Here is a 24,857-nt window from a genome sequence, read left to right on the forward strand (position 1 = left end):
AAGTAATAAGAGATATCTCACCAATTCAATCTGCAATGAGGAGGAAATGTTCACTACACTGCAAAACTGGTCTACTCTCAGTGACCGACTCGCTCCGCGCAGTGTTTTCAATGGTAAAGAAAAGAGTCTCATAACTCCGTATAGAAGACTCTTTCGAATGCAAAGTTGTCTCACATCCGGCCACACGCAGAAGCCATTTCTATCCTAAACCACATAATAGTAACACAATAACAAAACTATTACAAATAATTATCAATAATCATCTCTTCGGCCAAAATAAAAGTTAAATTGGAATTAGAACAGGGAAACCTGATAGAGATTAGCTTTTTTCTTATAACATAGAGACATAAGTGTTAGATTACAAGAACTAATAATCCACCAACAATGACAATAAATGCAAAAGGGTAAGCCATTATATATAAACAAACCGATTAAAAGTAATGATATAACATCCTAAACACTAAATTAAGTAAAATATTGTTACAATCAATGAAACTAGCAATGTCAGTATGAATAATACTGATGCCACAGTTAGATAAGAATTTAAGAAGCTGCATGGCAAAAAGGCCTTAAAGATTAGAACCCAATCACCTTAAAAGCTAAACTACAAAAGGAAATCCAAACACTTCCAAAGTTATAACCCTTGTAAGAGGCTATAATACAATCAAAATAATGAAGTAGATCATCATCAAACTCTCAAACAGAGGGTGCAGTAAGTCCCTCATAAAGTAAAGGGAAAAAATTCCCAATTTTTTTTTTTTAAAAAAGACTTCTTCACATATATTATCTTTTTCATGAATTTACCTTCATGGGATGTAAAACAATTCCAATCTAAGACCAAAAAAAAAAAAACTTCATAACTCATCAAATGTGGTACCACAAAAATAACAAGAAGGAGAGACCAAAAAAATTTTTTTTCCCCTTCTAGTGACAAACAAAAAGGAAGAACTGTTTTAGGTGTTCATATTCTCTGGTTCGTCCATACAATTCAGCACAACCCAGAGTTTTTTTTCTTCCAAAAAATTGAAACTTTAGTCATAGAATTCTCCAAGTTTTGTGAAATGAAGAGATAGAAAGAAAAAAAAAAAAAGAAGGGAAGAGAATTGACAAACCTCAGAGGAAGAAGGGAAGGTGGGCATTGCAGAAGAAGGCTTGGAGAGCATCTCACTGCATCTGAAATTGTGATTGAATTGAATCGGAATTGAAATGAATAAATGAACGAAAAGAGAGAGAGAGAGAGAGAGAGAGAGAGAGAGAGAGAGAGAAGCAGTTATGTTGTAATGTTGGCACACTCTTTTAGTTTACTGTTGAAAAGGAAATTGCTTTTTCTTCCTACCACCCTTTGTCCTCCACCATCTTCATTTAAACCCCTCTTTTTTTTTTCTGATGAATAAACACCTAAAATTTAATTCTAAATTTTTTATATTGTAAACTTTGATCTCCAATAAATTTATTTAATAGTTCCTTTTTTTTATTATTTTACAACCGTTCTAATTTATTTTAGAATGTGTTTGTAAAAATTTAATTTTCTCATAACAAACTATTATAAATTTATTTATTTAAAAGATATTGTTTTAAAATTTTCTATAGAATAAAAGTTTGTCAGAAATCAAAATATCTTTTGTGAAATTCTTTAACATTAATTTGAGTTTATTCTTTTTTAATTTATTCTTTTTTTATTCTTTTAAAATTAAAATAATACTATCAATATAATATTTTTTACAGTATTTTTTTGTCTGATAAGTCAAAAATTAATTTATCGTAAATTTGAATTTTTTAAAAATTTATAAATAATTAATGAATTATTATATATATATACAAAATAAAATTTAAATTTTTAATACTTAATTAAATAGATTAGTAAAATAACACTAGAAACTGCTCCTACTACTACTAATGAAGGTTTAGTAATGAATCTGATGATCAATGATAAAATTTAATTTATTGCGTCACACGTGAGACGCGTATTCTTGTATTTCACGTGGACAACTAGTCCCCTTTTTTTTCTCTCTTAAGATTCCAATAATTATTTTGTTTTTGGAATGCAACCCACTCAATTTGATGTTAACCAACCGGTGTTCCTTTTTTTTTTAGGTGAACCAACAAGTTTAATATGACTAAGAAATAAGTAATGCATTGATTGATACAATGGTTTCATTTTCAACATCCAAAATAAACTATAAAGAGAACAAAGAAATTATATTTTGAAAATTATCAACCTAATCATATATGAATTTAATTTTTATGTAAACACTTTTTTATCCATATATTCAATCATGTATTACTATATTATCAAAAATAATTAATTTTTAAACTCATTTATCCAAATGAAATTTGAATTTTTTGAAGAGAAAAAATTAATAAAAAGATAAAACAAAAGATTAATCACTATTTAATTATAACTTTCGTCCTACATAATAAGTCCTGTTATTTTAATTTAATGACGATTACATATTTAATTTTTTACTTTATAATTTTTTTATTTTAAAAAATTAATTTATTTAAATATATAAATTTAATTAAATAATTATATAAATTTTTTTATGTGTTAAATATGTTAAAATTAAACATATCGTATATATGTAAAAAAAAAGATGACAGTACTTAGTTTTAAGTTCAGTCAACTTTACGTAAAATTGATAATTAAAAGTTATTAGATGAAAATTTAATTAAATAAGTCAAATTATTTAACAACTCTCAACTATTAATTTTACGTGAAATTGACTACAACTGACTTTTTACCGAATGATTAAGTGGCTTGAGACACAAGATTTGGTTATGAGACAGATTCACGTGAATGTGGGGAAGTTGAGGTGGAGAATAGAAGGAGGAGCATGTTTTCTGAAGTGATTAATGTGTTATGAACGTAGAGAAATTTTCACATGTTGTTAAATGATATTTATAATGTTTAAAACCTGTAATAAATTTTTTGTTAGTGGTGTATATATTTGAATATAGCTTTATCATATTTTTGAAACATGTAAAAATTGTGTATATGTATTAATATATTTTACTCTGCCGATCTTATAAGGTTGGTTAGAATAATTTTAACTTTCTAATTAAAAAAATTGGGTCAAATCATATAAATAGAAGGCAATAATACTATATATATATATATATATATATATATATATATATATATATATTAAAAATCAATCATGTATCATTATCTTTATAAGAAAAAAAATACAAAATAACCTTATATTTATTATATCTATAAACAAATTTCGCAATACAGATAAAAATGCAAAAATACATTGATCATTAACTTTTAAACTTTTGAATGGTGTTATATATTAAAGCTCCACCAAAAAAAAATATATAATGATACATACAAATACGCAAGAATTGATTTAGTGATTAATTTTAGCATTCATGCAATATAAATAGAAAGCGAACTTACAAATAATAATAATAATTAAATTTGCCCCAAAAAAAAAAACAGTGTATTTGGCCAAATCTTTGAACAATCCCTCCCACCGACCGTGTCTTTCACAAATTGCCGGCCAAGGGCAACCATGTAATTTCTTCTGTTTGCACTATGTTTCCACTTTCCATCACCAATACACCCCATTTTGGTATCTTAGGCATAAATGAATATGAACAGGTAACATTGATTGCTTAGCAATGATTAGCTGTTTTTTCTCTTAAATAATATTTTTTAAAAAATAATCTTAAACCTGAAGAATTTTGTATACTGAATTTTGAACATAGTTTCTTTCCTTCCTCACTTAGCCATTTGACATATTTTTGTTCCCTTCATCTTTTCCAAGAGGTGTGACGATTTTTAATAATATTCTCTTTTTTTTTTTGAAAAAGAATAACAGATGAACAGTTGAATAGAGTAGATAGCTCTTCCGTGTTTCTCGCTTTTTTAGACTACTATGATTTTGAGAATAAGACAAAATAAAATATTTAAAATAAGACATAAAAATTAATGTTTTTTTTTATTTGGTGATAAACTGAATATAAAATAAAATAAATAGTAAAAAATCTACTTTACTTTCATTTTTTCTTTTACATAAAATTTAAAAAGAAAAATAACATAATAAAAAATATCATTATAAAAAATTAAGAGTGAAAATAAACAGAAAAAAGAGTGTCACAAGACACTATTTTTATTCATATCTCATCACACGATTTTATCTCTTTATCCTGTGTTTGTAAACATACACAGCCATATTTATGCATAATTAACTCTCTAATTATAGTGTAATTAAATTTCAGTGTCTAAAATATGATTATATGAATGAAAGAAAAACTGAAATAGGGTACCCTTTAGAAAGATGTGTCACCATTTAGTTTCTTTTTTAGGTAATTAGGTGTGAAGACATAATAACAAGAATAATACATAATTAACATTGACATGGCTATTTTCTTTTATTGTTTTTTTCCTCCCAGTGGTACTGGTACAGATACTGAGAAAGTTATATAATTCACACTTTTTGAGTAGAGCCATAACTGCATGATCTAACAATTCAATAGAAAATCAAAGTTAACATAAATTGCTGAAGCCCATATCTAATCAATATGGTACAGTTCAGTACAGCTCATCATTTCAGTGCAATTGCAGCTTTGGTCCTACAATTTCACTCACAACCCTCAAAAGAAAAAAAAGGGAAAAATAATTGCATAATTCTGGAGGCATTTTCGTTAAATTTAATCCGCATTTTAAGAATATCTATCTATAATCATTCATTTTTCAGATTTTAAGAATTACTATATAAACAAAAAATGAATAATTATAGATAATAGATATTCTTATGATACACATTAAATATGTTTTAAGATCGTACAAAATAGTTTTGAAAAACCTTCAAGAGTGATAGCATAGATTTTTGCAGAGGACAACCACCACAAGCTGAAGCAGTGCACAAACTTTCAAAGTTCATCCTGTTGTTAAAGCCAAGTTAATGCAAATAATAAATAAGAGTAATGGAAAACAAACAAGAGTTGACAATTGACATTTATGTCAAAAGGGAAACAGAAAAAAGTTGCCAGGTTGCACAGAACTCATTAAGTTTTAGTGCAATGAATCTAAAGGTAGCCTTGAGAATTTCAAAAAGTTAGCACTACTCTACTATTTTAAAATTGTAGTACAATAACAACTGGGATGGCCAACAAGTTATCCTCATGATTGATACACCTTACTTAAACAGTGTTGTAACATATTATATACTGGTGAATACAGAGTATTAGGAGCTAAATTCACAGCAAACGTATCAAAAGACTTTGTTAAATGTGCTCCAAAAACATTTAAGGAAAAAAAATCCTCTGCATATGGCATCAGTCTGGTCTATTTTTAAGTTCTTATTACATTATTGAAACTTAGAAGAACCTCTTTTTTTAGTTACTTCTTTTGCTAAAATTTCTTAGGCAGTGGTTGGAAGTTAGAGCAATCCGATTTTTCCATAGCAATAATTTTCTTAGCATAGTACTTCATTATCTATATTCCATCATTGCATACTTGCCATTTTATAAGGCACCAAAACAGATACAGACTTTACATAGTAGTCAATGACCTTGTGGTCACAGCCTTATCTCAAGAAGGGTATAAAGCTACATTTGAATAGTGCATTATCTGAGCATTACACTTCTGTTTTTTCCTGTGCACATGCAACCTTTTTCTATATTTAAATACCTTGGTTCCATTTTAGCTGGATGTGGAAGAGTTTGTTATTTGGATGGCAATGAGTTTAATTAGATATTATTCTTAGTTCTGTAGCAACTAAAAGAGCATAAATAATTACCAAATTGCATATAAGATAATACAACAAAGTACTAAGAAGCATTCACATCAATAAGGAAAGAGAAAAGAGAGTTTTAGGCTTACATGATAATCCATGTACTCATGGGGATCCGGCTGCAAAATAAAGTCGAAAAATTAATTACCAAACTAAGAAAAAGAAAAAGGTCTATAAATCAGAATTTATTTAATAATCATCCACAAAATCAAATTTAATTCTCAAGTATTATTTTTATACTTGTATCTTTGATCTCTCAGGGAAGAATTTTTGTGTTGATATTTTTTTCAGGGACCAAGTTGTGAGCTTCCTACATAAATTATTCACTCTTAACACTATTGTCCAATAGTTCCCACTGCCATGATTGGTCCAGCTGGTACTTAGTACTTACAAGATCATTGTCCAATGTTTTCAGCCTTACCTTCTTGTTTTGAAGGAAACAGTTTCAAAAAGCACAATAATAATGAAAATGATTTTGCTTCAACCATCAATCATCATCCTGTACTATATTTCATGTTCACCCCTCGAACACAAAAGTTAAGAAAGGAGGGCAAGAAATCCACCATATATCCCCCACCCTCTTCTCTCTACCATTCTACTTGCTCCGATTCAAAATAAATGTTTCTTTTGCCAAATTGTTAAACAGAAAATCAATGTATGCGGATAAAATTATGTCCAAATACATTGATTTTTTGCTATACCAATTTGGTTAAAACGGCATATTTTTCTGTTTAGAGTAATTCCTACCAAGCAAAAGTTGGAAAATTCAACCAACACTTTGCTAGTGAATGTCAGCAAATGTTATTTTAACTTCGGAATAAAATTAGGGGGAAAATATATTACCCTTCTACGGCGCCGCCTATCTCCATATTTATGATCCCTCTCCCTCCTCCTCTTCTCGCCCTCTTCTCTTGCTCTTTGCGCCTCCTATATAGTCATAACATAAAATATTACATAACAAGTATTGATATTGGACATATCAAAACATTGTTTAGGTATTTAGACTTCTCAAATTACCTCTTCTTCCCTAGCCTTTCTTTCCTTTTCTGCTTCTTCAAAAGCTTCTTTTTCAGCCTGAAATTTTTACACAAAATAAGAATGCAAATAATCATGGCTCCAATAAACCAAATAAAAGATACGAACACTGAAAGCAAGTGCTCACCTCTTTATTATTAGCCATATATTCATCCACAATTTGCTTTGCATACTGTGGGTCATCACAAAGTAAAATATTGTCGAAAATTGAACCAGCCTTCACCTGTGGATCCGAATCATAATATTATAAAGCTTCACATAAATAATAGATAAATAAACAAGTCAAGAGACCAGTTAACTTCGTTGCGAATTGAATACTTCAATCAACATAGAGGATGACATAAAGCACCTGCCACACTTCGATGCCCACATATTTTATTGGTTTCAACACATAAAGATCAGGATCGTCCTCGAATTCTGCAGAAAACAGGAAATCCAAAGAAAAATTCACGAGAGCCAATGTTAATTAGTCACGAAAAATATTAATAAAGTTTCGGGTGCTTTGTAAGAAAGGATCAAGTATTGATAAATACGGCCCAAGATGCTGGATAAAACCAAATGCTATCAAAGTCTGTAGTATCCAAAGGAAGCCACATGTAAGAATTTGTTTTTCTCTTATTTTTTTACATTCATGAAACGAAGAAGTAGTTCATTCGTGTTACACTACAACCTAATTAAAGCCATGAACCATTGAACCTTATATCTAGATCCAAATGACAGATATCCCATGTTTACAACATAAACTTACCTGGGTTGTCAATCCATGGGATCTTCCACTTTCCCTTGTAATTGGGGTTCTTGATTTTCTGAGTACAACAAATTGCAGCAATTAGAAACGCCAAGATACTTGAACATCTATTCAAATGTTAACGAATGTTGTTTGAACAACCTTGCGTTTCCATGGCCCTTTGTATGCTGGTTTGGGCACTTTGGAGGGCTTCCATAGTCCATCTTCATCCTCATCCCAGTCAGCAGGCTACTCAAACAAAGTATCAAAAAAAAAGAAGCAAACTAAGGGCTTTTAGCAAAGCCTTCTATCTAAATAAAGATCTTACTCTTAAATTATGAATATGGTAAGCAAATAAACCTTCTTGGCTTTAGGATCAGGAATTTCAGCTGGGATTGAATCATACCCCTGCAATATCAAGATAATGAGAAGTACACGTCAAAATATGGCAACTATACATAAAAAGATTAATCAAAATCTGTGTGCAGCACCTAAAACATTTTGAGAGGTCTTCCATTAGATTTCTTTTCACCAATAATATATTGTCAAAAGACATTATATCCTTGTTAGAAGCTACTATCTATTTCCCCAACAAATAAAATATCTGAAAGATAACAAGTGTCTGAAAAAGTTTTGAAAACCAATAATAACCTTTGACAGATGTTAAAAGAATAACTAATTAAAAGCACTTGTAATACAGAAACCAATAACATTTTGCTAAATTAGCTCCGGTACTAGTTGAAGTAGACATTCTCGTTTATCAAGTGAAGACTTTAACAAAAGGAAATGCATGTATATTGTTTTCAATCTTGCTGAAAACTTTAACAAAAGTTAAATTAAACTAAACATTATTAAAAATGAGATTTCAGCGAAGAAGGGGACAAAAGTACCTCTGGTTTGACTTCATTAGGATCTTCAATGTACTCTCTATCATCCCAGTCTGCCGGCTGTAATAAGGAAAATTTTTACGACTTTACAGGAAAGGTAGATTGTAAAAGAAGATATACCAAAAGAATCCCATCTCAAATGAAGCATCCTATAGAATATTTGGTCAAGTTGTTTTGCATGTATGCCTTTTAGATCCAGTCAGTAATAACTAATAACAATCATTGAATGTTTGAACTTTACTCAATTACTGGGGGGGGAAGCCACCACAACGGTTCATACACAAAATTCAAATGAGAAAAAAGACACACACAGAGGGCAAAACATAATACCTTTTTGGCATTGACATCCTTGATCTTCCTTGGAGGAAGGATGTCCCAATCTGTATACATGCTTCCAGAGTCTCTTTCTCGATTATCAACAAGGACACTATAAGAGGCATCAGGCCTTAGAATAAATGTATAGAAATGAGTCATTTTGTCTGTTTCGCATTGTAAATCCTTTCTAATGGGGTAGTTCTGCCCCTGGTATGATAGTATAAGATGCAGCTTTTTGGTCTGTGTGCCGCATATATCTGGTCCAAACATCAGACTGCATTAAGAAAAACCAATCAGTTTACTAAAATCACACCAAGGAAGGAGTATTAATTCCTCAAAGGCAGCAATGATGTACAGTATAGACTTCATGTCTATATCTTTTCAGCTAAGTTAGTATATAGTAAGTTCATGTTTGGCATTTCGAGTGACATTTTCTTAAATCACAAGAAGTTACTGCTTATATCTCTCATATCAACACTACTAATTAAGGAGGTTGTGAAAATTTGATGACGAGGGTGAACAAATAAGCATAAAATTGATCAGTGTGCTCATCAGAAATGATGAGCTAAACTCTGCAGCACATTCTTCAAAAAAGCAACTTTTCCACAATCTAATGTACCATGTTGAAGAACTTCTGAATCATAAGCCACAAACCAAGTTAAACATACGAATAAGAAATTCACGAACCTGTATGGAGTATCCCCACCAAACTTCTTCTGATTGACATAACCAGAAAGAAGCTTGATGTAACCACCGCCGCATTCAATGTCCTGCTCAAACCTAATAGAATACTGGACCACCAGTGTCTTGTTCTTGTTGCTCAACTCTGGTATCTTCGCAGATATGGCATAATGCTTGGCATCATTATATGTTTGGAGACCTGCAAGGATTGTGGGATAAGCTTATCCTAGCTTTGAAGCAACTTGTAATCAAAAGCTTCCTATACCTATCATTTTCTAAACACGCCATAGAAATGTTATTTTGGTTAAACCCTCATTGCACTAATCTGAATATAGTGTAACTAGAACTAAAACAGTTGCTATTCTACTGACAAAATAAAAGAGTTTTATCCCATCATCCAATCAAATATTTGTAATGTAAGCCTTTTGTTTTCCCACGGTATCCCCCAGAACTAATCTTAAGGGTTTGTCGCTGCTGACCAATGGGCTGTTGCATACCCAAAGTGGAATTCGAGCTCTGAACACTTGATTAAATAGACGAGTGAGCTGACCTATCGATCAATCTAAGTTGGTTTGTATTGTAAGCCTTTTAAGATGGTGCATAGTTAAGTCAACCACTTTCTTCCAATGTGTCAGCATATGATTAAACATGTGTAAAGAATGAATCATCATTAAAATAAAAAAATCCTAAATATTAGAGTAAGATGGTGCAAAATGATAAACGAACCTTTGTCATCAGGATCTCCAGGCCATTTTCCTGCAGTGTGCTTAAAGGTACCAGCTTTTCCTTCACTCCTTTTCCAATCTGATAAAACCCAACGACTCTTCCATCCATCTTGTTTTTTTCAACATTCAAAGTTTGAAGCCAATGCTAGCTAGTTAGTTAGTTAATTAGTTACAAATAATAACAACCCTATGCAGTTGTCAAACTGAATCAACCAAACTAACTAACTCCAACTGAATCAAAAAGAAGTATTATTAAAAGTTACCTTCGAACCTCTCTTCGAAGAAGACCTCAGCGAAGGAAGAAGAAGGGAAGTGAAGAGTTGCAAAGAGGAAAAGAAAGAGCATAAGAAGCTGCTTGCTGAGATTACCCATCTCACTCATCTCATTTCAGTGTTGAGAGAAAGTTGCTTTAAATTAACGTGAAAATACGAATAGTACTTTCTAGAACAACAACCCACTTCCACTTCCATTTTCTCCCACTTCCTTTCTTACCATTAATTAATCAACTTAAATCATTCTTAATTAGTCTAGATTATTATTACCATCCCAGAGCGAATATGAATGCAAGTAATTAGTTGACTTCATTTACAAAGGTGTTACCTCTTTACTATGTGAGGATGCAAACTATAATTATTATATGTCTTTTTTTTTTTAAGAAAATGACTTTTTTCCCCGAAAAGCTAAAACTAAAATTTTTTTCTTCGTTCCTAATTCAGCTTTTGGTCAAAAAAGGGTACGTGGGTCATCTATTAAAATATATATAAAAAAAAACTAAAAGTAAGGTCATTGTAAATAAATAACACATAATTTTTTAAGTTTTTATATAAAATTATCATGTTATTTATGGTAACATTATAGAAAAAATATTTTAGAATTATATTTATGTTATCTTAGAAAATAGTATGTATATAATTAATTTAATATTAATATCATAATTTCACACACTAAATTATTTAATTCTATCAAAAAATTATAGCATAAAAAATATTAATTCATGTTAATAGTCTAAATTCTAATATTGTAAATTTTATTTAGAAAATAAGTTTAATTTTACAAAAAATTATTTATTTATTTATCTATCTATTAATTTATAATGTTTTGAGTTTTTTTATCTATTTTTTTTATCTAACTGTGTTTGTTAGTTATATACCGTCTTTATCACTTATATATTGTGTTTTTTTAATAATTTATTGTAATAATAATGTTAAAAATATTTGATGTCATGATTCATGAAAAATAGATACTTTTTAATTATTGAAATAAATATTTTATATTTGTGTTATATCTCATAGTTTCATTCTTGCACTAGTATTTAAGTTTACTAGACATATGTATTAGATAATAGTGAAATCTCTCGCACATTAAAATATATAATGTCTTTGTAATTTTATTTAAATTTAATATTAATTTTTAAAAAAAATTATATACAAAAATTAATTATTTTAGTATAAATCTAGTAATAAATAAATTAGAAGACTTGGTCAGTAACATGATGACTGATCAATAATGGCATGTAAAATGTTAGATGTAGCGTCGTAGACTGGTTAAGTAGCTGCTGTATTCTAAAAGACCTAAAATCTTATTTGAAACCAGTGTAGTTTAATGTGGATTAACGACCATTATGTTTATCTATTTATCTATTTACCTATTTATAATATATAAAAATTTATATCAATTCTCTTCACAATAAATTTAAGTTATTTTTTTTGTTAATGATATCATATCACCAATTCTAATGACTTGACAAAAGATAAAAATCAACCAATCACTACTTAATAAAATGTTTTTAAAAAATTAAAACAAAAAATTCTTATCTATTATTATTCAATTGAAACATCAAGTACTAATTAGATGCAATAAACATACATTAAAAGTATAATAATAATAATAATAAAAAATTTCAGTTACAAATATTCAAATTCTACAACTTATACATATTAAGACTCTCACTATTCTTTATTTCTTAATCTCTCATACTAATTGTCAAAAATTTCTTAAATTTAATATAACATTTTTATATGTTTTTCATTCTCATTCATTTATTCTTTTAATTATTTACAAACAAAAAAATCACAAAAAAAGACAAAGTGTATCCATTAATGCAAATAAAAAAAATGAAAATACAGTTTTGTATAACTCTAATATAAATAACCTGTGTCTTTTTTAAAAATAAATAAATTCAAAATCTATTTATAATATCTTCTCTAAAATATTTTTAATATAACATTTATTAAAATATATTATATAGTATAAATAATCTACCTTTTTTCGCATTGCGCGGGTCTCACTCTAATTATAGTAATAAGTAATAACCATATGACAACATATTGAGTTACTGTTGACTAATAATAGATGACAAAGCCGAGTTAAGACTCGTAAAGGAAGAGGAGTGCTAGAGGGCAGAAAAAATTGTAATATTTAACTATCAATTAGCCATTATTAATATTTTTAATAGTGTGAAATAACATCTAATGATGTAAAATGAATCGTTTTTTTATAATTAAGTGCTGACCAAATTTTAATAAAAATACTGATTTTTTAGACTTTTTAGATAGATAAACGGGTGGACTTTAACATGAACATGCATCAATAAACCAATGAGAGTTTCTGTTTTAATAAATGTAATACCCAATCAATATCAATCAAGTGAAGTAATTATTATATTGTTGGGTTTTTTTCTCTCCTTTGTGAGGCCCAAGCCCAACATTTTGGGGGTGTATTCTTGCACCCTAGTGTCACAACCCTAATTCAGTTTTTGAGGTCTTTTGAGAGAAAGAGAGAATAGCCACCAAGTGAGAGAGAAGAGGGAAAAAATAGAATTCCCGTTTTTGTCTAAAGCAGTAAATTTCAAATGAAAGTTTCTCAGTTGTTCACCGTTGGATCGGCTTGAAATTTAAACTGCGTGTTCTTATCATCTTGTTCTTCATTCTGATCGGTGGAGATGTTGATTGGAGGTTTGCAGTAGGAGAAATTGGTTTCGCAAGAGAGAAATTAGGTTTCCCGTTTTTACACAGCAGAAATTTTGGAACGGCAGTTTCTCATTCTTTCACCGTTGGATCGACGTGAAATTTGAACTGTAGATTCTTCACATCTTGTTCTTCATTCTGAACGGTGAAGATTTTAATTGGAGGTCTGCAGAGGGAGAAATTGGCTTCGACATCAGCTCTATTTTTTGGGTATATTTCATCTTCTTGCCTATTATTTGTGAGCTTTGGTGCATTGATGTTTTGGCTGGTTATATGCACATTTTTGTGCTTTGTTTGAGACTCTCTTGTACCTCATTGGATTATAGTGGAGCTATTTCATTGGTCTGGACGACCCGTGGTTTTTACCTCTCACATTGATGGGGTTTTCCACGTTAAAATCTTGGTGTGTTCTTGTTATTGCTTTACTTGCTATATTTGCTTGTTATAGTTGCTTCCATATTGTTCTTGTGTTGGACATTGTTGTCGTGTTTCCGCTGCTAGGCTCTTTCATATATGAGTATGACAAGCATTATTCAAGGTAAATAACTAAATATCTTGCTTCTAAAAATATTTCAATAATCTTTGATGACTAAGATAATTAACCGTAGTTTACTTTGGCAATCAAGGTTTACTTATTGTAACTTAAATAATCTTTCATTAAATAAATAAAATTATACTTACTTACTTTGTTGTGGAAAAGCGTCATCGTAATGAAGAGCTGCCAATCTCTCCATTGATTGTAATGCGTGTTGGAAAAGCTTATGTGATGCTCTATCAAATACTGCTTCTTCTTCTTTGATGAACATAGAAATTCAGAGTTGTGCAGAAATGAAGAGCCTTTTTTGTTTATTTGGTAATTGTTCCTTTTGTAATAATCTCAACAACCTTCAATCCTTGCAATTTCGTTGTTTGCAGAGCTTAAGAGTAATTTGTAAGGAAGATGTTGGTGACACTGTCTTACCATGTGCCATCTTCTCTCATCTCAGGCATTTTAAGATCTCTTATTGCAATGAGATAGAAACGTTGGTAACAGCAGGGTTATTCTCCCAACTTCAAAACCTCCAGACATTAACTGTAGACAGTTGTGATTCATTGACAGAAATATTCGCAGTGAACAGCAGTGATGCTAATATTGATGATGGTGCTTCCACCATTACACTCCCCAACTTCACCACCCTGGAGTTGCTTGACTTGCCAAAATTAGAGTGTGTGTGCAAAGGAATTATATTCTGTCCATGTTTGCCGAAATTGGACATTAAAGGCTGTCCCAAGTTAGGAAGTCGCTCTCCATTTCAAGTCTCTTCTTCATCATCATAGTTCATTATTTATTATTTAGACAGAGGAAGTGTAGTTCGAAATTTTCTTACATGAAAGAGAGAGTAAATACTCATGTGGGCTGTTATTGGATTTTCACTCAAACTATAGGAAATGAAGATAGGTGATAGCTTATTATTTCCTTAAATCTCAGTTCATGACATGTTCAAAGCAGAAGACAAACGAAAAAAAAGATCATTATTATTGCTTATATCTTCAAATGTCTCAACTCTCAATTTGTATGTCATCCGAACATTAATTTAGAAGGAGGAAAAAGAGGGAAGGAACAAAAAAAAAATCCGCATCACAACTTACATTTTCAACATTTTTCTTTTTCCCTCATAAATTATTAGCACTCCATCTATACCTCACCCATGTAGGACTTATGTACAATATAAAACACAATCAGAAGAATCCTTCTTCTTCTTACACACATCTTTGGTATGGAGTATGGACAAATTCTCTCTAAAGAAATACTTGTATTTTAATTACAGAAAGTATCTAAGTCCATATCAAAATGAACCGTGCGCTGTACCAGTTTTCTAGTAACTTCAGTCCCACGCCACCACAAAGAATGAATACCTTAATCTCAGCTACACAATCATTTTTCACCTTTTGGATTTTGTTTCTTTTGTTTGGATCTCAAGTGATGGTTGTGATCCAGCAGTGAGTGCAGCAGCAGCAGATTCAACATGTGTAAGAAGATACTCATATATTTTCTTCCTCAACCTCTCAATTGTCTCTGCTGGTATCTGGCATGGTACCTCTCCCTCATTCTTCTCTGATCCTATCCCATCCAACCAATCATTCACACTCTTTAGTTGACCCAGCATGCCCGCAATTTCACCATTATTTGACAAACTAATGTCCCCATCAGTGTCCAAGAATCTCTCAACAAATCCAAGAAACCAGTCTCTAGACCTTAATTGCAGCATGTCAGCCAAATTAACCACCTCATCAAGGCCATTTCCTTTAGTCCATTGTGGTAGAGGTTGGACTAGTTGCTTGTTGTGCCCGTTTGCTAACCCATCGACTGATTTTCGTGGAGTTCCTTGCGAGGCAAGCTTGGTAATAGGGCGAGTTTTTCCGTGAGATTTTGACGAAGTGTCTTCACATGAATTCTCAAGGATCAACATTGGCTTACTACTTCCGAGGATGTTCTTTTGATTTTGAGAATTGCTTGAAGCTTGAAGCTTGGATGGCTGAGGTTCTAGATTGTAGACAGAAAAGGATGATAGATTGGTGGCTAAGGCACCCTGGATCCATGAAGTTGCAAGTTTCTGTATATGTGATTTGACTTTTAGTGCTTCTTCCATTGTGCTACTTTCGTAATCCGGAGATGAAGCATCTGGAATTGGTTTAGATAACGAGTCAGCAATTGTTCGTGAACTATTCAGGCTTGAATGAAGAGTTAAGAACTGCTCTATCGTGGGCTGCGGGTTTTGTTCTTTAGCAGAATTGCTTAGTTCTGCATATAAACTGACATAAAAATCAACCAAAAAGTGTGTCAAAAAAACTTGGCATGATGCATTGCTGGATTGTTATCATCATGAAAGGAGAAGAGAAGATGTCAAAATATTTTATATAATACTTCATTGGAGTATAATACAAGTTATTGTGACTATATTTTTCATATCTTACAGATGTTCTTTGCTTCAATAGATTAAAATAATAAAGTTACTACAAGTACCAATATATCTTGATTTCAGTGTACATGAACAATCTAAAACCTATCAATATTAAGAAAAACTAGATCTAAAGATCTGAACTAAATTCATACCTTAGACATTGTAGCAAACTCTCTGCAGCAGAAGCCTCTTGCAAAGCCTCTGTTGCTGCCATCTGTGCTGCATCTCTGTACCTCATCACTTCCTGTCACACATGAAGAAGTATAAATAATAAGAATTAAAAGCCACATAACTTCTTTCCCAAACAAAAGGATTCAATAATAATAAACCAAATTTACCATTTACTATTTCAGAATTGGAAATCAAATTATATTTCAATCACATGATGTAAAACTTGTTTGTTTAACATTGCAAAAAGGACAAATGGGAGTGTAAATGAATCAAAATTCAAAAGGATGTAATGAAAATTGCAAGTGAATATTGCATTCAGTTATCCTCAGCACTCCACAGTACTTGCATAACATAAACACATTCAGAGCTACAGGAGCCAAAGAAACTAAACTTAGAAAATGAGGAGTTTTTTCAAGGGAGTATACCCTTCCAAGCTTTGCAATTGATGAGGGGAGTGAAGACCATTGTACACTTGCATCTGTCACTTTTCTACTATTTGGAAAAACCTTGACCAAGTTCCCGGGGAATCCAGTTTTAGAAACCTCAGATGATTTCTTTCCAATGGAAACTCTTGTCTTGCTTGACTTTTCTTGTTCCTCCACAGTTCCATTAGCACTAACTTTCTTTGTAGATGTTTGAGCCTTGTGTTCTTCTTTAGAGGACTTTGTGGGTGCTTGAATCTTACCCTCTTCCTTAGAGGCCAACTTTTCACTTGAAGTACTTCTCCTAGGAGTCTTTAGCACCAAAAAATCAAAGGATAAACATACTTTATTGATTGACTATCTCAAAGTAGTGTTGTTTGATTAGCATCCAAGGACAAAAAATATGGAGATGATGAGATAATAGAGGGAAAACCGATATTGTCTCCATATTTTCTGTTCTGTTATGCTAACCAAACATAGGCAAAGAGACTCTAACCATATAGCAGAACATTCAATATTCATTTGAATGAACCAAATGAAGGAAACTATGAAATTAAATCCATTAAAGGTGTTGTGATTTGTGAATCATACTTACAGAACTAAGAACTTCTTGTTTAGGATCACACTTGGCTGCCCTTAATTTAGGTCTCTCTTTAGTCTTGACCTCCATGATATTCCCTTCCCAACTCTTTCTCAGAACCTTAGCACCAAGCTCAATTCCCTGAACCAAATTCCTGATTGGATTCCCCATCACAATCCTCTTCCCGTTCGGAGAACTCGCCCCACGGGCACCCTTGATACTTGCCTGCTGCTTCACCCCATTTGCAAACTTCTCAAAAGAAGTAGGCAGTGAATAGCAACTACTTGGTGAAGAAGGAGTAACAGACCTTGAACTTGAATTCAAGGACTTCAATCTTGCCAATGGCTCCTTCTTCACCTCAACACCAATATCTCCTCCTGTTTTTGTCATAGGAGATTTAGACCTGCCATTACCAAACATCACTGGTTTCTTCTCTTCCTGTTTTTCCCTCTTAACATAAGATTTTGGGTTTGTCTTTGATCTCTCTGCTGCATCACCATTACCAGAACAGAAACCACTGTTATTCATATCAACCTTAGCACCTTTGCCAAGGAACAATCCAGGTGAGTTGTTTTTGGTTGCATTTGCAACAATATCTTGTGGTGTTCCAACACAAGGGTGTCTACCAGGGACAGGTCTAACACCATGAAGAATAGGAACAGGGGAAGCTGGTTCAAGCCTTTCAACAAACACATACTGGCCAAGTTGGATTTTGTCACTGAGAATGAGATCATCATCTTCATCAGGAAGAGAAACATAGGTTGCATGAGATGAATCAGAGACCTTTAGGTAGAATCCATGGTTTGAGAAGAGATCAAGATCATCACCAGTGCCTGCAAGTGCTGGAACAATGCTCACAACTTGAAGAAGTGATGACCTGTGTTCACCACCAACTTTGATATCTGTGTTCATGTGCTGCATCAGTTTCAAAAGCACCCCAGGAACAAGATTTGCCATTGATAATGGATTCAGTAATTTGCATCACTATACTAATTTACATTCAAGAACCAAGTTTGGACAATTTAACAAGGAACCATTGAAGCTGTTTCCAAGAAAATGGTAACTCCTATAGAGTACGAAATCTGAAGAGAAAAAAAAATGTGTGACCTTTGGCCTTTGGGGTTTTAATCATAGTAAAATAAAAAAGGTTCATTGTGAAACACATCACATTTGGAAAAGTTATGGTTTTGGTAGCAGCTTTTAATATGAAAAAGGATTTGCCAACCATAGCATGAAGAGAGATTTGTATACTATATGGTTTTTCATGAGTGGGGGTGCCTACAGCTATGACATGAGAAGGAGAACCCACTTAGTACATACACTATTTTTAATTAGGCTTGTAAAATTGTATATAATAATAAAGAGCTGAAAATACTAGTTGTATAAATATGCACCCTCTCCATAAAAAACTGTAAGATGTTATGGAAATGGGTAAAGTATTATTCTAGTTCTTAATGTTTGGGATGAATTTTAATTTGATTTCTAATATTTTAAATGTTTTATTTCAGTTTTAAAAAATTTTTGACGTGATATTTTAATCTCAAAAAAGTTTTAAATGGGTTTAATGTTGTCTCACTATTAAATTTAATATAAACAATTCATATGTTGAAGAGCCAATAATATTTTATTTCAATATGTAAGTAAAATCAATTTATCAACAATTACTAATATATTTTTTTTGAAGCATTGTTAGGATTTAGAGTTTTGTATAAAAAGAAAATTAAGGAGAAGAAGTGTTACAATAAATTTTGGGTTATATTTTTCTAACACATAAAAAAAGATACGACGTAACTAAAATGTTATTATCGTCTACGTCACTCATTTTATTAACTATTATTATCAAAGTAGGACTATATTAGGGGTAAGCATGGGTCAGTTTGATTCGAGTTTACGATAAAATTAGAACCGAATCGATCAAAATGTAATTGGTTCAGTTTGATTCGGATTTGCATTTTTTTGTACATGTACCCGAACCAAACCAAACCGATTAAGAACGGATTGGTTCGGTTCGAGTAATTGGGTACCCGATGACTTTGAAATTCATAAAAAAAAAACAAATTTTTATCTTAAAAATTTAACAAATACAATAAATATGTAACATCAATAGAAATAATCTAAACATGTTAAACACCAAATACATTAAAAACTAAATCCATCAAAATCCAAACATATTAATAATGAATAATCATTGTCTAATAAAAAAATTATATATATTTTTTATTTTTTTATTTAATTAATATATGATCGGGTTCGTGGGTTGGTTCGGGTTCCGCACCCCCAAAATCGATACCCGAACCAATCACTAACAAAAGTTATCGGTTTGGTTTGGGTTAGACCCGATTACCCGTTTATTTCAAAACAAATTTAATTGGTTTGGTTCGGATTTAGACGGATAATCAGATACCCACTATCGTGCTCACTCCTAGACTATATTGAACCGTTTAAAATTTTTGGAATAGAAATAGATAGTTTGATACGTTAGAGACCAAATTAAAATTTGACTCAAACGTTGAAAACTAAAATAATAATTTATCGTATCTAATAATAATTATAGTTTGAATTATGTAAGTGCTGAATATAAAATAGAGTAGAAAAATAAAATATTCATGAATTATCCACATTTATCATAAAAAGTAATTAAAAAGGTGAATTACTTATTTATTTGAAAAAAATTCTAAAATTTACATGGAAACAAATTTTCCTTCCATGCAAAAGTCCAAAAAAAAAGGTAAAATGATTGGAAATGGCTTGGAGTTGGAGTACTGTATACTTCATTATGGTATCATTTCATTTATCAGCAAGCAAAATAATTAGAAAGTGACACAACTCAACTCCATTATAGAATCTACCTTCATTATTATATTGGAGCCTTATATATGTTTTCTTCATGTACTTTGGATATTACCAAAACTTATAAAAAAACTAGATATAAACTATAAAGTACTATAAATTAAAGTTGTATTATTAATTTTTAGACTTATAGCTGTTAAATGATATAATAATTGATAGCATTATACTTACACTACTTATGGCTGCACATAATAATGAAAACATGCATTGTAATTCAATTATTTAGCTATAATCTCATTTAATTTGATTTATTATACTTCAGTTCACATGGGTAAATATACAAGAAGAATAATAAACCTTTATATATTTGTATTTATTATTGATTAAAAGATCTGTCAATGTCCCAAAAACACATAAAAACAATACACATGCACTTGAACTGATACAAAAATAATGACGAACCTGACCCACACTTTCACTTTGGCTGGATAAGAAATTAACATATAAAAAAAAAGAGGGGCATCTCATAAAAAAAAAAAAAAAAACTGGAACCACTTCACCAATATATAGTAATGAGTTTAATTTTTTTTATGTAGTTGGAAACACTTAAAAAGGTGATACATATATATATCCTTATAAATATTTATTATTTCTAGAAAAAATTTTAATATTAATTCCATAGTACGTACTAGAAAATTAAAAAATTTCCTAATATTTGTGGCTTGCATTATAAGTATGGTAGATAATATTTTTATAAAATATTTGTATTATATATGCAGTTTGCATGTGCATGTGCATGTGCAGAGTCACGCTGGCTGGTGTAAATTAAAGAACAAGATAATAATGTTCGGGTTATAGTGTTACTTATAAAATAAAATAAAAATGTTGTGCTGGATCTCCAAGGGTATACCATATGTTATAATTTAGTAGATCTTTTACAGTAATAATAATGGGGACGTTTCCATAAAGACTCAGAAAACGTCTTTTTTTAAAGATATTTTTTAATAATTAAAATTTAAGACATATAATAATTTAAATTATGTTATTTTTATCAAAATTAGGTCAGAGAAATTAATTTGATAAAAGAATAGTGAATTAAATTTTGAATATGTCTAAATTAATATTATTTTTATAAAAAATTACTACAATACTCCTATTATATAAAATGATTAAAATACTCTTATTATATATATTAATTTTGAAAATCCTAAATTCTAGCCCTTTTTTTCTATTGTTATAAGGTTAGAATTTAAAGTTTTTAAAATTAATATATATATATATATATATATATATATATATATATATATAATAGAGATATTTTAGTTGTGTTTTATAATAGGGATATTATAGTAATTTTTTATAAAAAATATTAATTTACACCGATTCAAAATTTAATTTATTAATTTTTGTGCTAAACTGATTTGTCCACTTTAATTTTAATAAAAATAATATAATTTAATTGATTATATGTGTTAAATTTTAATTTTTAAAAAACATCTTTAAAAAAAGACATTTTTGACATCTTTATTTAAGTGGCTCCCAATAATAATTCCGTCGAAATCCGTACAAATATAATAATATATAGAAACTTTGAAATAATACCTTTACACATGTGGTTCTTAGAAAAACAACGCAAATTATTGAATCGTGCATTTCCATGTAGCACTAGTCATATATCGTTAATGATAATGGCCTGGACAAATTATAAAAAATTACATTTGCTACAATTTTTTAGATAAATATTTAATTTTTTTAAAAATTATTTAAAATCTTTTGAAAAAATTAAAAATTATGACTTTTTTTTAAGTTATTTTATTAATTTTATTTAATGCACAACTTTAAAATAAAGACTTCTATAATAATTTTTTAAATATAAAATAATTTATTTATAAAAGTCTTTATATTTTAAACTTTTTTTTCAAAAAAATTTATTTAAAAAGTTTAGCCAAACTGACCCATAGTTTATAATTTAAATAATATTATTTTTTTATATTTATTTAAAAATTATAAATTCGAGTCTCGCTTCTAATTTTACAAAAAAAAAATAGATAATTTTATCATATTTTTTATTTAAGAAAACTTGGATACAATATAAATTACCCAGACTTTTTTAAATTGTTGTGTTCCATAAGATATATTTTAGATATAAAATTAATTCTATATATTTCAAAAATAAAAATATATTTTATCTTTAGTTAAAAACAGTATATATTGTAATTCATTAATATAAAAAATTATGTTAAATAATTTATATAATTAAAAAAATCTAATTTTAATATAATGACAGTTATATATACAATCGTTTAATTACATTTATTTTTTTAAATAACTGGTCATACAATTAATGTATAAAATATTTTTTTTATTGACATAATATTATATAATTAAAAATACGTATAAAACTATTTTAATTTATATTAACAATGTATTAAAATTAAATTTTAATTAAAAATAATAAAAATATTATAAAAATTAGTTTGTGCGTTAATATAAAAAAGTATAAGCATATCATTACAGTTCATTCGAAAAATACTGTATATTTATATTATGTTTCCGTATCTCAAAAAAATTGAAATTAATATATTCAAGTATTTCGTATTGTGTTTCGTGTTTTGTATCTGTTAAGTTGTGTCGTGTGTTGTATTGTATTAGTATTGATATTTCGTAGATATACATGCATCGAACAAAAATCAACAATTGCTATATTTATGCTAAAAAAAGAAAGGCAATATCCAGAATTTTATTCGCTGCTAATAGATATTAACAAGTATAATCATCCGTGGCATGTACGTGAGAAGATTGAAATTATAATTTTAAATTATTTTTTTGAAATTAATTTAAATTATAATAATTTGATTAATAAAAAAGTAACATATTATGCATTATTTTTTTTTTAATTCGGTGTTAATTGGATTAATTCTAAAATAGTTATTAATCAGTTTTAATAATGTACTTTTTTCAATAAATCACACATGTATACTGAATGTGATCATAAATAATATAGTAATAATAGTTAAATCCACCAACAAATATATTAGCTATATTATCACACTATTAAACAAATTAAATATAAAGACTATTAACACTTATAAATTTATAAAATCGTACTTTCTTTGATTCGTGCGAGGGTTTACTTGTCAAATAAATTTAAAATATAAACAAAAAATATTTATAAGATGGACCTAGCATCACTTGAAAGAATCATGGAAAATAATCAACTTATCTTATCATCCATGAGAACCATTTCTACATAAATCGTCTTGTTCTTGTCAAATTTGTATGAGACTTTCCATAACCTTATAATTCTTGCCTTTATTTTTCAAACTTTTTCATTACATAATCTACCGTACCATAGGTAACACTGTTGATAGAATCGTAATTAGTAGCCCTTAGGTATGAAAAATAATAAACAAAAGAAAATTTATGTCTGAGGTACGAATTTTTTAAATGATAAATTAAATAATTGTAACAATTCACTATTACTCCTTCTCTCTCTATATATATATACACTAATTATACACTGTAATAATTAGCAAATATCTTCAATGGAGATACTTACTACAGTTAGGTGAAATTTATTTCATTATATTTTATTAACCTTTATGATTAATTCAATAGAGATACTTACTCAATATATATGTTATCTACATTAATTATATGCCAATATTTTTAGAAAAGAGCTAAAAGATGAGATATATAAATATATATAATATCATTGCTATATAGGAAGTAGGGCTGTCAAACGGGCTAGTCCGGTCCATTTAGGCCCAACCCATTAAGCCAGTTGGTTAAATGGGCTGGCCCGTTTAAGCCCACTTTATTCACAGGCCAGAATTTTAATTTCTAACCCGGACCGTTTATGGTCAGTTCAATGGGTTAAACGGGCCAGCCCGTTTATCATTTAATTTTATTTTTTGAAAAATATTTTGACAAAAAATACCACTTTTAGGTCAAAAATCTTTAAAAATAATATTTTTTTAGCTGATAGGTCTGATTTTCAGGTCGAATCGAGAGAAATATCAACTAAAAGTACTGATTTTTTTTAAAAAAATGTAAAAAAAAATAAACGGGCCACCCATTTAGCACACAGGCTAGCCCAAAATTTAAACAGGTTTAATTTTAGAGGTAAAGTCCGTCCATTTAAATGGGTAAACGGATTGGTCCGATGAGTTTAGCCAATTTTGACGGTTCTAATAGGAGACATACATAAATTGATACATTTTTTATTATATTATACAACTTAAAATTGTAGTATCATGTTATTATTAATTCTAGATACTTGCTATAATTATATCAAATTTAATTATGACTCTAAATAAATAAAATATATAACATTCAATATTATTTTTTCTTTTTACATTCAATATTTACTGTAAATATAAAAAGTAAGATAATTAATGAAAAATATGAACAGAAAATAAAATATATTAATTAAAATTCAATTTGTTATCTAATTAATCTTGTGTCCATACGATAAAACTTTATAAAAATATTATGAATCACAAACTTTTTTTATTCTACATAAAAAAAATACTATACGAAACTTTTAGTCGTACAAAAATAATTATAAGAATTAATTATTGATGTTGATATTAATCACAATTAATTATTGATATCCTATTTTTTTTTAAATATATTTTACCTTTTTTAAAATATAATGCATGTACCATGTAGACCTTTTATTATTATTATTATTATTATTATTATTATTATTATTATTATTATTATTATTATTATTATTATTATCCACTAATTGATATCAAATTAAATAGGTCACTATTAATATGTGCATTAACTATCTTCTAATAAAATTATTATACTTAAATGCAGATTAGAACTATATCAATTGATATAATTAGAATGATTAAAAAT

The 24,857-nt window shown here is 29.3% G+C and overlaps 2 protein-coding genes and 1 long non-coding RNA gene across 3 annotated transcripts; 1 reads left to right on the top strand and 2 right to left on the bottom strand.

The window, feature by feature from the left end:
• Nucleotides 1-4,477: 4,477 nt before the first annotated feature.
• Nucleotides 4,478-10,691, bottom strand: LOC112788888 (calreticulin-3). Its single transcript, XM_025830553.3, has 14 exons — nucleotides 10,378-10,691; nucleotides 10,116-10,223; nucleotides 9,396-9,588; nucleotides 8,724-8,982; nucleotides 8,397-8,453; nucleotides 7,867-7,914; nucleotides 7,669-7,755; nucleotides 7,528-7,585; nucleotides 7,129-7,196; nucleotides 6,907-7,002; nucleotides 6,762-6,818; nucleotides 6,588-6,671; nucleotides 5,834-5,863; nucleotides 4,478-4,893 (listed from the first exon to the last, which is right to left on the bottom strand). The coding sequence occupies exons 1-14, from the start codon at nucleotides 10,493-10,495 to the stop codon at nucleotides 4,882-4,884; spliced, it is 1,275 nt and encodes a 424-aa protein (XP_025686338.1). The 5' UTR covers nucleotides 10,496-10,691; the 3' UTR covers nucleotides 4,478-4,881.
• Nucleotides 10,692-12,754: 2,063 nt separating this feature from the next.
• Nucleotides 12,755-14,607, top strand: LOC140183691 (uncharacterized). The gene is made up of 2 exons (XR_011879463.1): nucleotides 12,755-13,290; nucleotides 13,996-14,607. It is a non-coding gene; the product is annotated as an uncharacterized lncRNA (long non-coding RNA).
• LOC112788889 (uncharacterized) lies at nucleotides 14,576-18,549 on the bottom strand. The gene is made up of 4 exons (XM_025830554.3): nucleotides 17,211-18,549; nucleotides 16,619-16,927; nucleotides 16,175-16,266; nucleotides 14,576-15,873 (listed from the first exon to the last, which is right to left on the bottom strand). The coding sequence occupies exons 1-4, from the start codon at nucleotides 18,150-18,152 to the stop codon at nucleotides 15,003-15,005; spliced, it is 2,214 nt and encodes a 737-aa protein (XP_025686339.1). The 5' UTR covers nucleotides 18,153-18,549; the 3' UTR covers nucleotides 14,576-15,002.
• Between the last annotated feature and the right edge of the window lie 6,308 nt (nucleotides 18,550-24,857).

The sequence above is a fragment of the Arachis hypogaea genome, chromosome 3 (assembly GCF_003086295.3).
Source record: "Arachis hypogaea cultivar Tifrunner chromosome 3, arahy.Tifrunner.gnm2.J5K5, whole genome shotgun sequence".
NCBI classification, from domain to species: Eukaryota; Viridiplantae; Streptophyta; class Magnoliopsida; order Fabales; family Fabaceae; genus Arachis; species Arachis hypogaea.